The sequence below is a fragment of the Egretta garzetta genome, unplaced genomic scaffold (assembly GCF_000687185.1).
Source record: "Egretta garzetta isolate BGI_Z169 unplaced genomic scaffold, ASM68718v1 scaffold360, whole genome shotgun sequence".
Classification (NCBI taxonomy): domain Eukaryota; kingdom Metazoa; phylum Chordata; class Aves; order Pelecaniformes; family Ardeidae; genus Egretta; species Egretta garzetta.
Genome location: NW_009258261.1, coordinates 2,562,258 through 2,578,195, shown reverse-complemented (window position 1 = coordinate 2,578,195; position 15,938 = coordinate 2,562,258). Strand labels below are relative to the sequence as shown.

At 40.3% G+C, this 15,938-nt stretch overlaps 1 protein-coding gene across 3 annotated transcripts in view; it reads left to right on the top strand.

Moving 5' to 3' along the window:
• The window catches only part of ATL2 (atlastin GTPase 2), a 38,817-nt gene that overhangs the window by 19,033 nt on the left and 3,846 nt on the right, over positions 1 to 15,938 (top strand). For 2 of the 3 annotated variants that reach the window (XM_035893814.1, XM_009644563.2), the window contains exons 3-11: positions 3,544 to 3,678; positions 4,986 to 5,090; positions 6,079 to 6,129; positions 8,260 to 8,316; positions 9,376 to 9,468; positions 9,740 to 9,878; positions 10,669 to 10,796; positions 12,899 to 12,955; positions 14,221 to 14,292. In XM_035893814.1, the coding sequence (XP_035749707.1) occupies positions 3,544 to 3,678; positions 4,986 to 5,090; positions 6,079 to 6,129; positions 8,260 to 8,316; positions 9,376 to 9,468; positions 9,740 to 9,878; positions 10,669 to 10,796; positions 12,899 to 12,955; positions 14,221 to 14,292 (837 nt within the window). The remainder of the gene's footprint in view (positions 1 to 3,543; positions 3,679 to 4,985; positions 5,091 to 6,078; positions 6,130 to 8,259; positions 8,317 to 9,375; positions 9,469 to 9,739; positions 9,879 to 10,668; positions 10,797 to 12,898; positions 12,956 to 14,220; positions 14,293 to 15,938) is intronic. The other variant, XM_035893873.1, reaches the window with a different exon arrangement.

The following is a 15,938-nucleotide window of genomic DNA, read 5'->3' as shown; positions in this document are numbered from 1 at the left end:
TCTAAAGATGTCCTTCAAAATACCATTTGCTTCACTTAAACTGAAGTTGAAGGCAGACTTGGCCATCTACTGCTAACAATTATATCAAAGCAGAGAGGTCTTGCTCTCTGTGTGCTGCTTCTGGCCAAGCATTTGCATTCTGAAGCTGTAATGCTTGCAGGCCCTTAGCTGAGCTGATCAAACTCATAGAATCATAGAATTGTTTAGGTTGGAAAAGACCTTTAAGATCATAAAGTCCAACCGTTAACCTAACTCTGCCATCCCACCACTAAACCATGTACATAAGCATCTTGCCTACCCATCTTTTAAATACCCCCAGGGTATTTAAACTTGATGCACCAGAAGACACTGCATTTGGCTGAATTGTTTTCCTGCCAGCTCAGTGATGTAAACTGGCTTAGTGAAAGAGTTCGACAAGCATCAGAGCTGCTGTAGACTGATTGATGGGAGTTGGGGGTGAGAGAAGATGAGTCAAATGCTGCCTCTTTTGAGCTGAATTGTATCAAGTCAAATGGTATCCTCTATGCTTATGCAAATTTCAGTATGGGAGGGAAGGCCTTGGTATAGTTTTACAGTACTCATTAGTCTGATTGCTCCATCTTCAGTCAGGCTTAATTACAAGTGTGTATTTTCTGTGAACTAAATACTGGATCCTGCACAAAATACTAAAGCATCTGCGTTCAGTTTGTACGCTAATCAAGCAATTTTGGGATATCCTCCCCTGTGGATATTAACATGTGTGATGAAAAACTTGCCAAGATACTCAAGAATCCCATTTTCTTGTCTTAAACCAAGAGTTGGAAGTTGTGTGAAAAGTTACCATTCTAAAACTTGTGCCAGTTGAAGTCATAGGTAGGATTTTGGCATGGCTGAGATTGGTCACTAACTTCAGGGAGATGTGCATCTCATTTCAAGCACGGATACTTAGTATTATGATTGCTCATTTGAAATGGAACAGAATAACCTGCCACAAAAGAGCAGCAGTTGTGTACTCAACAAGCAAGGATCCCGTTATCTGCAACATGCAGTTTAAGCCTTATTAAGAGTTGGGTGCAATAACACTAGTAAATTTAGATTTAAAAGCTTTTTTTATAGGGGTATGACCTTCTTAGCTTGTAGTAATCTGCAAGGTGCACTGTGTACTAATGGCACTATGCAAATAAAGCTGCTTTGGTCCTTTCTTTAGTGTGGAATACATTTAGAGAGGTTATCTTTTAGGTGACTGATACAAAATTGTAGTGCAGCTTCTAGCTTGATTTCATGTAGGAACAAAGTGTTTGTTTTTTTTCCTCCCATTTCTTGAATATCTTTCAAGCCAACTTGATGGATGGAGACTGTTAAAATACTGAGTTTTAACTATGGAAAGAGGGAGGTAACAAGCTAGGAGTGCTTAAAACTGACGTAGGGGTCAGTCAGAGACAGGCTTAAGTGCATTGATCATAAACATGAAGTGCCTTCAGCTGAAGTTGTGCCTGTTAAGACACCAAAGTCTCCTGTGACATGAATCACATATGAAATCACATGTGGTCATACCTAGTGCTCTTTGAGGGACTTGTTAAGAGATTTGTGTAGTTTTGGTCTGAATTACTACAAATAAGGATAATTTCTGGACCAAACTGGGAAAAAGTATTCTTATGTAAGTGACAAATAGAACATATTGTTGAATAACGTAACAAATTATTTTGAAAAAAATATAAGCCACAATCTCTTGACATATACCTGTGAAATATGATTCAGTATTGCAAACTGTATCCTGGAGTGTACTTGGAAGTCCAAAGCAGACCCGGAGATTTGATTTCTAGAGCGGTCAGTGGATGCATAAGCATCTTCTGGGATAAAAAACTCCAGTGGAAAGCTCTTCAGGTTTTTCTTGGTCTCTCTGATAGATGTGTATGTGCCTGACAAAACAAACAAAATAGAAGAAAAACACCCAAAAATAAAAAAACAAACACCCCAAACACCCCAACTCCCCCAAGCCCCCCCAAACAAAAAAAAAAAAGCCCCTCCAAATAACCTACCTGTAAAAAGCTGTGATTCTCTTCACTTGGATACCTGTGTTCATTTTCTGAATTCTTACCTCCTCATCTTGCTTTTGCTATGTCTGATCCAAATGGCGGAGCTGAATGGTGTGCACTTAGGGTTTGGGAGAATGCTGGTGCGGAACTGCTTGATTGCCTTTCCTTCTTAGTATGGTTTTCTCTGCATGCTGCTAGGCGTGAGGAATGTGTGCAGGTTTTTTTCCCATTCCACTTTAGAAATAAGCAGTTTCACTTGTAGTAAGTATTTCTACTCTGTACAGCCCCTGGGTGCTCATGCCGTTTCCTGAGGTGCGCAGAGATGTGTCTTGAGCTCTTTTCTGACTACTGCCAGTGTGGTGGAGTCAGCAAGGTAGAGACCATAGCCTAGTGAATTGAGTAGTCTTCCCTTTAACCTGCTTAAAGAGTGCACTTTCTTGGCTGGTAACCTCTGGGCAGTCAGAGGCAAATTCATTAAACATCTCTTTCTGTTCTGCCAGCATGCTGTGTTCTAGTCTGTAAAAGAAAGGGTTTTTCTCTAAGCCCCCTCATCAGCTAAACTGTTGTCTGCCTACCGCTTCTGTCTTGTAGGATTTCAGTGTATATAAACCTATCACAGTGAAACTTCCTCAGGGTGCCTGTTCATGCTCCTTACTTGCCCAGTACATAGACTACATTTTTGGGTTAAATGTGTTCATACAATGGCTGGATTCTTCTGTGGGAGCCACTGCTCCATGTATTGCCTGTCCTTGAGGACTGAAGGCATTGTTACAGTACCATCAGCCAGAAATGTTAGCTGCAAACTGTACTTGACTCTCTGATAGCCTTTCCCAAAGTGGGCAATGTGTCAATACAATTTTAATATGGGTGGATTGATTGACATATAATAAACTCTCAGTGTGACCTTTTCTCTTGAATCGTATTTTCTAACTGTGACGACTATAGATTGTAGATCTTCTGGTCCTTCCTTGCCTATTCTCTTTGGCTTCTGTAAGCTAATAAGCTGGTGTTGGGGAGTCTTGTGACGCCTGCTGTTAGTGCAGGGGCTTAGATGTGTAGCTAGTTTCAGCAGCTGACCTCTTTATGAGGGGGAAGGGAGACGATTAAGATCAGGTTTTTTGTTCCTTGCAGAGGTTTAGCTGTTCCTGTAGTGAAAATACATGCTATTTGCAAGTATGTTTGAGTTGAGTCCTCTCAACTGTGAGAGAAGAGCATGAGTGCGAAGTGGAACTGATGGACCAAACTGAGCTGTTCTCATTAGCTCTGAGTGCTTGAGACTTGAAAGGTCTACACATGTACTCTTCAGTGGCTGAAGAGTTGTGCAACCATTGAAATACAGTAGACTTGAACAGCGTTTCTTCGGACAATTCTTGAAACACAGCAGAGTAGCATTGTGTTTTAATATTTTGTGTAGTGTTGTCAATTGTCTCAGGAAAATGAGAGAACAATGTGGAAGTCTGCTAAAACACTGTGTTTTTTTTTTAAAAAAAGATCTTGGTTTTAAATAAGTTTCTCCTCTTTTTTGTAGACTTCTCCTTGCTGGATAGGTGGAAACACTGAACCATTGACTGGGTTTACATGGAGAGGTGGATGTGAACGGGAAACCACTGGCATTCAGATTTGGAGTGAAGTATTTGTAATTGATAAACCCAATGGGACAAAGGTAAGTGCTTGACTTAAACAGGTGTATGTAAGGATTTTTGCCTCTGTGTGTATGCCTTTATTGCCATGGGTTTCATGGAGGCAGTTCAAAAATCAGTTGCTTTCCTTTGCATTCAGTAGCTGCATAACATATTTTGAACCCTTATATCAGTGCAGGTATGAATTTTCCTGCTGGGTTGTAAGATTCAATCTCCAACAATAGTCCCATTCTGAGAGTACTTGTTTTGGCAAGGTCTGCTCTGTCCAGGCTGATTGGTGGGTTATCCTGTGGATGTTGTAAAACTGTAATGGCTGTAAATACCATATACAGACAAATGCTGTGATAAGAACATCTCTGTAACAAACACTGTTTTTTGAGAGTTGAGAATGTGTTCTAGCTTTTAGCTGTGTTCTAGTGAAATGTAATGTATGGCTATAAGTACTGGAAACTGCTTCAGTGTCTGGAAGCTGGTCCTTCTATATAGTTTAACAGGTAGTCTGAAAAAAAAAGAGAGACAGACTAAATCAGTGGGATAAGAGGCACTAACTAACTCTGTTCTAATCAAAGCTGGTGCCTCTTTTTTAACTCTTAAGTCAGTTTAACTGTGCATTTGCAAAGGAAACATTTGATGGCCGATTAACATGGGACACTGATCTTAAACATGGTAGTGGCTTAAGGGCACGCAGGAAGTTTTACCAAATTTCATAGCTAACCAGTTCTCTGGCTAGATCCTCTTGTGAGGATCTGTTTGTGATCTGAGTACAAATCACTCGCTTGTTCTTGCTTATCAATCATCTCTTAACTGCAAGAGAAGGGAATTGTAGTAGATCCCAAAGATGAAAATTAGATTAACTTTTAGCATTAAAATCAATTCATTCCTTGTCATTCTAGCAGACAGTCAGTATTAATTATCTCGTTTTCTTCTGAAAATGATTATTTTAAGATACATATATTTTTAAAAGTAGCCATCTCTCTCTTAGCGATAATGAACTATCCTGGACAGTCAGCTGAGACTGAAGTTCTTCCAGTGAATAAGAGCTTTCCATTGCTCTGCACTTTACACCCACGGGGCTAAGGGAGGCTATTTCTGTGGGAGAAGGTAACAAGGGTAGCAAGGCCAAGGACTTAAGGCTGATGACATGGCCCTCTAATTGTTGCTTACTCAGCAGTAAGTGCATATAGGCATGTGCACAGGGAGCTTACTGAGGTTTAATAAGTAGGTATAGGGGCAGAGACTTGCTCTACTTGAATAGAAGTTGTCCCAATGGCCTGGAGTCTAAAAATGTTAACAATTTTGTTAACTATTGCTGCTCTTTAAAACTCTCTAGGTTGCTGTACTACTCATGGATACCCAAGGTGCCTTTGATAGCCAATCCACTATCAAAGACTGTGCAACGGTTTTTGCTCTGAGCACCATGACGAGTTCTGTCCAGGTGAGAATACCTGTGCTGGCAAATAATGGCAGCTATAGGAACACTTTATCCTGAACATGCAAAGAATATCTTTTTAGACATGCTTTGCAAGTTCACCTGCATGTCTTCCTCCAGCTACCATTTAAGCTTTCATACTTAGTGTCTTATTTTCAGTGTAGTATACTACATAAGTTTCTCTGTGGAATCAAGGTTATTGAAGGCCAAGCTGATTTAAACTGCTAACCGAACTGGGGAATCCCCCAAAAAGATGTCAAAGTAGCAACCGCTTCTGTACAGATGTGTTACAGAATCTTTTTTAGGACTTTAGATACAGTGTGGGGTGAAGTTACACTAAACTTACAATTGCTGCCACTGTAAAACTTTTGATGATTCTCTTGTGCTATGCCCAAAACTACTTTTCAGCTTGTGCCTTAAATGTGCCAAAAGTGAGCAGGTTTTTGAGGGATGACAAGTGACCTTCACACATGCTACAACATGAAAGTAACAGGAGTATGTGGAACACTACTTCTGCCCTGGTTTTGGGGTGTGTGTGTGCGTAGCTTTTTTTGTTTGTTTTGTTGTTTCTGTGGTTAGGGTAAGTTGTGGGTTATTGATGCATCTTTGAGTTTACAGCTGTTCAATATTCATGCTATTGAAACAGTTGTGAGCTCCACGGATAAAATCAGATTTCTCTGGGAAGATTTGAAAGCAAAAAAACCTGGTGAGCTAACTACCTAGTCATTTCTGAGTCAGAGATGCAGCTGCTGGATCACTGAATTCTAGAGCACCTGGACTTGAGGGTGGCAAACAGATGTGCCCTTCACAATCCTCCTGTCTCGCACCTATGGGGTGATTTGAAGCAGTCTTCTCTGATTCCTTTCTAGTTGCTGGCTTTCAGGTAGTTAAACTTTTCTGGAGGGGATAAAAATACTCAAGATACCTAAAAGAGACTACATGAATTTAAGATAATGGTTTCATATTTCACTAATTCTTTTACTGTGTCTTGCAGGTATACAACTTGTCCCAGAATATTCAGGAAGATGACCTTCAACATTTGCAGGTAAGAATATGCTGAATTTATATTAAGCTGCTTCTGAACTGATAGTCTTGACATTGTTCTTGAAATTACTACTAATGTTTGGGAGCTGCCTGCTACTTCATATAAAACACTGAAGTTGACCCGATGCTAAAACTAATACTACCTAGAACAACATTATTTGCATCAACTCTGTGATGCTTCTGCTGTACCAATGCAGAGGTAAAATAGTACAGGCTAAATCTGGTCTTTCTGAAGTCTGCTCTCTATATGGTATGTTCTGAAATGCCTGAAAGGATGATAAAGGAAAGTGATTTATGGAAGTACTTAATGAGAAAATTCCAACGTTTCTGCTTTTTCCCTAAAACAGGAAAATGGATGGTATTTCATAACCAGAAATGTGGGAGCTTGGGTCAGGAGAGAAAGAGCGTCTTCTACCCACAAGCATTCTCTAGTTTTTCAACTGAGATACTTCTACAGAGCTTTACTTCTGCTTAGAAACAAAAGCAGGGAAGAGTTGTTCTCTCTCTACTGTAGGGTTTTCATCCTCTAATGGAACATTGTGGTCAAAGGCCACTGAATTTCAGTTTCATGTGAATGGTTCAAGACCCTTATCTCCTTAACTTAAAGCCTGTAGCTTTAAAGGCTAGCTTGTGTATTAACAAATGCCTGCCTGTGCTCAGGCCATGACCTTATCACAGCGTAAAACTATTTTACGTGTCTTCTGATTGAAAGGACTTCTGTCTTGGTCAGTGCTGTGAAAGACTGGCTGCCAGTACTGGATGTAGAAGAGCACTAACTAAACATAGTCTTGTGATGCTGTTCTCAGTTAACAGAGTTGTATCACTGGGCCAACACACCTCCACCCCCCCAAAAAAAACCTTAATCAAGCACTACAAACAAAAAAGCCTTCGCTAATTATTTGAAAGACATGCTTTCCTCATGAATTTGGTCCTTTGTAAGCCTCAGTGCAATCTGAATAGGGCAATCCCTTTCTGTTATACTGGAGGGTGAGATTGAGGGAAGGAAGGGAAGAGAAGGGTGATAAATATAAGCGGTGGGTAGGGGACACCCATGCATTTAAAGTTGGGGCAAGGAATTGTGGGCTGAGGGAAGGAAATTCTGAATTTCTGTTATAACAGGAATTTATGTTATTCTGAAATACTGTTGGTCTCTGGCTGCCTTTTTCATATAGCAGGGAAGTGAATGGGGTAGGGAGTTAGGATCAAAAGAGCCAGTTTCATGTGGGTGCTTGGCCACTTCAGAGCTTCTTTTGCTCAGGGTCACAAGGGCTTGGAAGTTAATTTGTGTTAAATTAGTCTTGTAAATTCTTAGGTGCTCTTGTGATCAGCACAGGGGGAACTGTCCTTTTAGCTATGAAATTTATCTGAGATGTTCCAGGAGTTAGTTTTAATGCAGAAGAACAGTCGCCTGGTACTAGAGGATACTGGTGTGCTTCCTTCATCTCCAAGCACTGTAAGGGGGCAAGTGTGGATCAACACCTGACAGTATTGACCTCTGCTGAAACAGCCAGCGCAGTCCATAGTTCATGTTCATGTGAGTTGTTGGGCCCATTCAGTCCAGTGAAAAATGCTGCTGCTGGTATTGAAGATGGTGAAAGCAATGAGAGGAAGACAGCTGGCAATTGCCTTTATACTTGGAAGGAAAGAACAATTATCAGTTAAGGTCATGGGTTGAACTAGAGATCTGGGAAGCTGCTGAACTTGGCTTGTATTTAAATGTCGATACATTGGCTGTAGCCAAGTTCCTTGAGATTTTCGGTAATAAATCTTTTGTGGGAAGTAAGGGACAAATGTTAGACAGGCTTTTACCTCCTTAGCCTAGGAAACAAGTGTTGGAAATTGACTTGCTGAGAGACACAGCCAGCTTTCTTCTGAGAAGAGCCCACAGGCCACCCACTTAGAGCTGTGGTGTGTTGACAGTTATGGAATGGCACTGTGAAACCAGTGGAAATCATGTCTCTTTCCTGAATTTTACTGAGTATTGGTGTACTTCTTCTTGAGGTGTGTTGGCCATACTCAACGCATAATAGGATTTAAGATCAAATGCTTTACTTTCTAGTGACATAACAGAATATTTTACAGTAGAAACAGTGTTTTATATGTAGCATCCTTATAGTCTTCTTTTTATCAGTTGTTCACAGAATATGGAAGACTAGCTATGGAAGAGATTTACCAAAAGCCCTTTCAGGTAACTATATACATTAAATGCATCTTAAGCAATTGAATGTGTAGAAAATGAGCTCAAGAGAAATTAGTTAGGCTGAAGCTATCCTGTTCTTTACAAAACTGATTTTCCTTCCCCTGTTGCCACGTTTCTTGGCAAAAACACAATGGAAAAATGCTGAAGAGGATCACATTTTTGGCAAGTATACCTTTGTGCCTGAGTTGCAAGGTATAAAAGGAATGAAAGTGTCAAATGATGTGCAGATGTTAAGGAGAAAAGTTTTGTGCTGCCTTCTTACTCGCTCTGAGATATGGTTGGTCTTTGCTGATGGTACATGGTTCTGTGTAAAGGTCATGTGGCCTCTAAGAAATAGCATTGAGGAGGGCCATGTTGCATTTCACTTACTTGATTGAAGTGTTACTGGCTTCAGCGTTAAAAGTGCTAGCACCTCCTGACTGTTTGCTAGGCCAGAGAAGGGTTTGAGGCATCTTCTCTTTAGCGGAGACAAAGACTGAGATCTCTTCCATCCTGAAGTATCCTCCTTAACCTGTAAGGGTACTAGTCAACTGCTGTTAGTGGTGAGTTTCAAGACTCTTGTGTCTCTAGAATATTTAGCCTGCAAGTGTGAGTCCTTCATGTTCTTGTGATTGGCCCAGGCAAGACGCATTCTTCATAAAGCACCTCATCTGATGTAGCAGTAATGTCAAGGTTTGTTTTCTATCTTTGATGGGAGAGAGGACAGTGTAGTCCCCTGTGGGATAGCAAAAGGCCAACCCATGGAACAGGGAAGCTATCTTTTTGAGACACTTGGCTACTTCCTTTCAGAAAAGGAGTGAGTTGCACTTGTGTTTGGGGTGTGAGTTTGGTTGGTGGTTTTTTTTTCTGGGTGTTTGGTTTTACTATTTTTTTTTTTTTTTAAACAAGCAAACACTTGCACCACAAAACTACGAGGCTACTTTATTTAGAGCAGCCAAGCTTAGAATTTTTTTTTTTTTTTTTACTTAAAATAATCACATGTGTGATGGAGTTCTTGACCTTAGGAGTGATGTGAGCCATTCACTGCTGCTGTTCTTCCTGTTACAGACACTAATGTTCTTAATTAGAGATTGGAGTTACCCTTATGAACATGCATATGGCTTGGAAGGAGGAAAAAAGTTCCTAGAGAAAAGATTGCAGGTAAGTTTATCTCCAGTAGTCCTAGTGTGGTGTTCTAACTTAAGTGACAATTTACCGTCAAGACAGTGATGCACGATGAGCTCTTTGTGCTAATAAAACACATTTGTGATGTTCCCAATTGTGTGTAGAGTTCTGGGATTTAGAACTTGACATTTTTAGGTTCAGGAATGAACACACTTTTGTGCTCTTACTGCTTTTAAGCTGATAATTAATCTTAATTGCAGTACTGCAAAACTATTAGCAGTTCTTACTGCCTTTTTTTTTTCTTCAGGTAAAGCAAAACCAACATGAAGAGCTACAGAATGTAAGGAAGCATATTCACTCCTGTTTCAGTACTCTTGGCTGTTTCCTGTTGCCCCACCCTGGTCTTAAAGTTGCAACAAATCCAAATTTTGATGGGAGGTTGAATGGTAGGAAGCTTTCCATTGTGTGTTTCTTGATTCAGATCGCTGAGTTTGTTTTCTTTTATAATGGAAGTTAAACATGGAAATGGTTGGCTATTGAAATGCTTGACTGGAAAAATATAGGGCTAAAAGGTGAAACTACAGAATCTAGAAATGTGCATTGTGTTGGTTTTTTCAGTAGTTTAGAGGTAGAGTTAAGCAGGCAGAGGGAATGGATGTCTTTGTGTCTAGGTGTTGATTGTAATCTGATAATAATAAGGTTTCTAAAGAGAAATAAGGATTCCAGAGGGGAGAATTCATAAAATTAAAGACTTAAAATTTGAAAGGCTTTTCTTTAAGAACTTGCTAAACCAAAGGACAGAACTAGAATGCCTTTAAAATAAAGGCTGTAGGCTTCTGCTACTGCAGAATGAGAGGCAGTCAGGATTCCTTCAGTTGCTGCTTGTCCCCAAACAGAGGGAATGTATCAGAATGGCAAAGGCTGAAAAAGTGGGTTTGCGATAGTGGGATCTCAGCCACTTCTGTACTGAGGGCATAGACCTGTGGGATTATGGTGTAAGATGTTGGTGTAATTGGGGAAATGCAATTTAAGTATTACAAGTTAGGATTAGAGAGTAGGTAGAATTTACTAAAGCTATACTATGTATTTAAGCCTTTAAATATCTTGAAAATGCAGTCAAGAGTTGTGATACTATGGATTTTGAAGGATCATGGGCTATCAGTGTTCCTTTAGGAAATGTACGATTAAAAAGAAGACTAACCACTTTTTTTTCTGAAATTGATTGAATTTTACTAGATATAGATGAGGATTTTAAGGAAGAACTGCGGAATTTGGTACCGTTACTGCTTGCCCCTGAGAACTTGGTAGAAAAAGAGATTAGTGGATCCAAGGTGACCTGTAGAGATCTTGTAGAATACTTCAAGGTAAGCAAACTCATACTAATTATTTCTGTTAATGGCTTAAAAGAAAGTATTCTAATTTTAGGCTACGTTGTTCCCAGAGAAGGTAAGATATCTAGGCTGATACTCACTGATCAGCTCACTTTTATTTTCATTTAATTACTCTGACTTTCCAGAACTGGCACACAACTTCCTAGCAGTGTAGCTCTTAGCAAGCTACTATTGGCAAAATTGTGGGTTTTTTTTCCTTTGTAAATAGGCTGAAATACTTCAAGCTCTATTAGAGAATTTTTTTTTCCTACTTTGAAATCCTAGTTTGTCTGGATATATTGCCTTTTTTTAAAAAGAGGGTCTCATGTAGATTATACAGATAGAAAATCAGCTCTTAAACTGCTAGGTATGCAGGATTTTTAATATGCAAGGAAGATGCTTTCTGAACACTTTGCATGTGCAGCACCACTGTATGCTCTGAAATGTTTGTGTGCAATACTTGCAGCTGTTACTCTTGAGCTGTTTTGGTATCATGGTGACACCAGCAGAAATGTGATAACATAATCTGTACATCACCAGGAATTGGTCTGGTGTGTGTAATCTTTTTTTGAATTGGAATGACTTAGGCTTGGTGGGAGAAAGTGGCACTCATTCCTAAAGATGTTAATTTTGCATTACTACTTTTGAGCATGTAATGTTAAAGGTAACAGAGTTGGGCTGATGTTAAGAAAGAAGCTATGCAAGGGAGGAATCTGAGGCCTGAACTCCTTAACACTTGTAAAATAAAGTAACTTTTTATAAAGGAAAGATATTCTATGGGATGCAGAAGTCGTGGCTGTTCTGACAAGCCTGAAATCAACACTCTGGAGCTCGTATGTTCAGTCTCTGTATTTACAGGGTTGCATGTTGCTTTTTATTCCACTTTCTTCTCTGCTAAGTCCTGATCCTATACAGTGTAAGGAGTGTGCATTCAACAGCAGTTTAGAAAGGACAGCACCCTAAAAACCAAGTGTAAAATCTTCTCTGTTGAAAAGCTGCCTGATTCACATCCCGTATCCAGTCTGGGAGCAGTCATGCAGGGTGCTGTGGAAACGCTGTGGTTATGTAACTAAAGAGGACTGCTCCCTTGGGACTGTGCATCTAAAGCTGAGATTGTGAAGTCTGAGTTGGCAACTGGAGAGCTTTTACTTGGAGGAAATAGCTACAGAAGCAAGAAGGGTGTCAAGGGAACAGAGTCCTGTATAACTCTATACGTTTTTGTAGGTTGTCCTACAACCTAGAGCATTGGGTGTATAGGGACACTGGTAACCTTGTTCTCACCTCCTTTACAGAGAAAAATCCTCAGGGCAGAAGCTTATAGACAACCTGGGGGCAAGCAGTAGTAGCATGAAAAAGAATTAACTGCCCAGCCTCTGAGGGGCTGAGTGGCTTTGTTGGTCCAACTTGCAAAGCTTGTCCGAAGTGCTGAAGTGCACTAATCTGTCCCAAAGACCTGTACCACAGGCCATCTTGTGGGCTGGAGAAGACATGAAGGATGTGTTCTCTTCTACCTTCTGAAATCCTAGTGAAAGAAAGGACACCTGATGATTGGTGGGGTGGGGCACAGAGGGATAGGCTGCCTGCTTGGCTTCTAGAAGTATTTTGGCAGCTCAGCTCTGTCTGCATTAGTGCTTTGATCTGCTTTTTTTCCTCCCACACGTCAGTGGAGCAAGGCATATGGGGAAATGTAAGTACTGGTTCTCCCAGCACTGGGGTGTGTTTGAACAGACCCTTTGCCAGAAAGGCTTTGTGAGATAATCGTCTTCACGCTCTTGTTTTGGGTGAAGATTCCCTGCCTAGCAAAGACCTTGTGATGTATTTGAGGGAGCAGAAACGTGTTGTCAAGCCTGTCACTGCTTGAGATAGTGGCCATGTCTCATCAAGGTGCTCTGCTACCCTGCTAGGCCCCAGCCTCAAATGCACAGGAAAGTAAAGCGATTAAAGCACTAGGGATAACTGTGACAATGCCAAATTTGTATCAAGAAGTTTGCTCAATTGAAAAGAAATAATCTATGAGCTCTATATCATCCCTCTTCTCTCCTTCTCCTCAATCATAAATGTTTAGGAAAAATAAACTTTTTTTCTCTCCCATTTAGGCTTATATTAAAATCTATCAAGGAGAGGAGCTACCTCATCCAAAGTCTATGCTGCAGGTATTTTTATTTTTCTTTCAAATAATCTGCTAAATGATGTGTACTTTGTAAGTTCTTTACAATTGAAGATCATGACTGCTGCAGGTCTGAAGCTCCCCCACACAGAGCTGTAGTTCTTGAAGGAGCTTTGCACTTTGAAAGCCATCTGAACTGCGTAGCCTAGGTACACATTTGTGTCTTCCCTCAGTTCAGCCTTCCAAATGGAGAAGGGGTATATCTGGTTGGTTGGGGTTTTTTAGCTACTTCAATTTCTAAGCATGTGTTTCCTGTAACTTGCTGTTTTGTCAGTATCTTTCAGACTTTATTCAGAGGGCTTTTAGCATCAGAAGCAGCAGATAAAGTGGAGAAGGCTTATAGTAATGCAGTTACCGCCACTGTCTTGCAGTGTTGGGCTACTCTATGTGGGTTTGTTAGATTGGATAACTGCATTGAGGTTTCTTTTCTGGGTTGATCCAAAGAGGGTGTAATCAGCTTTAAAGCGATCTGAACACAAACTGATTGTATAAAGCTGTGTGTTGAACTCTTGAATTGTTTGGGATGAAGAGCTTTCACCAAAGTGCAGGCTTTAGGTTCAGTTTTAACCATTTCCTGTTTGTAAGACCTTTTTTTTTTTCTTTTTTTTTAAGCTTCCTGTGTCACTTCATTAACACATGACTGTTCTGGGTGTTTTCTCGTCCTTCAAGGAACAAAATCTTTAGACTTTTGGGGGATTTCAGAAAACTCATTGCAGTGAAACAAAGGCTGCTATCATTTCCTCTACTTAGCATGCCGTAAATGTAGCTGGGGGATACAGAAGATGACATCTTGCAGCATTAGCTAGAATAACTGTCCATGACATGACACGTGTTGAAAATAGTTCTAAATTCTTACAAATTCTGACACCAAAACTCCACATGTATAATGCAGAAATAATACCAGCTTGCTTCTTTCCTCACAGGTAGTGAGGTATCGGGATTAACATTTAATAGTTTAGTGATCCTTATTTGCTTATTAACAATAGAGCATTCAGAAGAGATTGCTCATGGTGAAAAGCCTGTACAAGCACATGGAAGTTTTCCTGCAGCTGTACTAGAAAACTGAAGAAAACATTCTCCTTATCAGTAATCCCATTTTAATGTATATCTCTAACCTTCACTTGTTTTTGTGGGGTGTTTTCCTGGCAATCTGAAGCTTTGGAGCTTGTGGGGGCATGTTGGACAGTGTAACTGTATGTATGTAACTAGCTGGTAATGCTGTAATGATACATGGTGCTCAATGTTTTCTAGGCAACAGCCGAGGCAAACAATCTCGCTGCTGTGGCAGGAGCAAAAGACTTGTACAGTAAAGGCATGGAGCAGGTATGATGACACAACTTTTTCTAACTGCCTACATGTAAATATGGGCCTTCAGTTTTAACATTGTACTCTGTGTTGGTTGTGAGCGTATTAATGGAGAAAAGTAGCTCGGGGCCAGTACTCATGTGTTTCTTGCACTCTGCTCTGAGGTTAGAGGTCTGATCCAGCAAAATTAGGATTCTTGGAGACAGAAATTGCTGGGGAGGTATGAGGATGGGCATGTTTGTAAGATACCACCTGTTAGTTCCCCCTGCTGCTTGTGATGGAAATCAGCAAATGGGTGAGGAGACATTTGTTGGGCCAGGGTCACACAAGGGTGGAGTTCCAGTATTACAGTCTCATGCCTGGTCATTCATTAGCTGTAAAATGCAAGGATTAAAGTTATTCTAAAGTTTAAAACAGCCCCTTGAAATACAAGAACTATCTTGTCTGAAAAAGCTGTATATGTAATTTTCTACTTGCTTTTTCTCTTGAAGATAGTGACTTTATACCACTCCAAGCTGAATGTCTGGATGGACTTCAAGTGTAGTGTTATGCAAGGTTTTATCAGAGGAAATTCTGAAAACAATTACATGTCTCATAAAGCTATAACAGGACTATGCTTATTGTGAAACTCTATAACCAGGAAAGACCAGTAGGTGTGATAACATGCTACAAACATAGCTTCCCATTAACTAGGTTAATTCTGGTCTTAATCACTGAAGTAGATTTCCATTTTGAAATTAGAATAAGACCTAATGCCTAGTGGCAGACCAGCCAGTTGTAGTTGTTAGCAGGCCGTTTTTGAGAATGCTGTGCTGGTGTAGAGGGACTCCTTTGTTTGTTTCCATTTTGGAAAATCTCTTGCAATAGTAAATGGGTTGTTTATAATAAATGCCAAGTCTGCTTTCCTACCTTGAGTCTTCAATGGCTGTTGAGATACTGCAGTTGTAACGTTTCTTACGTGGGGCAAAGAATACAAGAACAGATGTTCTCTTAAACAGACTTTGTTTCCATAGTAATGTTCCCCAGTACTGTGTATTTTTATATCACTGTAGAGATATACACAAATGTCTTGAATGATTTTTCTATCCAGATGTCTCAGATGATGTTCTTCATGTGACACAGCTCTGAAACTTCTATTTTTGGGAACTGAAGTGGGAACACTTTGGATTTAAGACTGGATTATGTAAAGATAGTTCTTACTGCAGCTTCTGAGTTCTCCTCACAAACCAAAGCCCCCCTTTGCTGAGTGTGCATAACCAAAATACTGTCCCCCTAATGACCTTTAACATAAGGAACAACAGGTGCAGTCACACAGTATAAGAAAACAGTGGCAGTTATTTGTGTGGTGGTCTTGATGTGTCAGCAGCTCCTAGTGTTTAGCACTGTCTGGGCAATATGAAAAGGCCGTTTTGGAGGATGAGACTAGTAGCTGTTTTCCAGGGAGTTTTGCCAGATGTGGAGAACTTCAATGCATAAGAAGTAGGAAGGTGCTTGTTAACTTGGCAAGGAGAAGAGTGGGGGTGTCAGGATCTTAACAGTGAGGTAAGAGTGGGGGTGTCAGGATCTTAACGGTGAGGTTTGCCTTGAAGCTAGCCAGTGAAGCTATGCACCTTGTGAGGCAGAAATGGAATCTTGTACTCTGAGAAAGTGATGTTCTGTGTGTC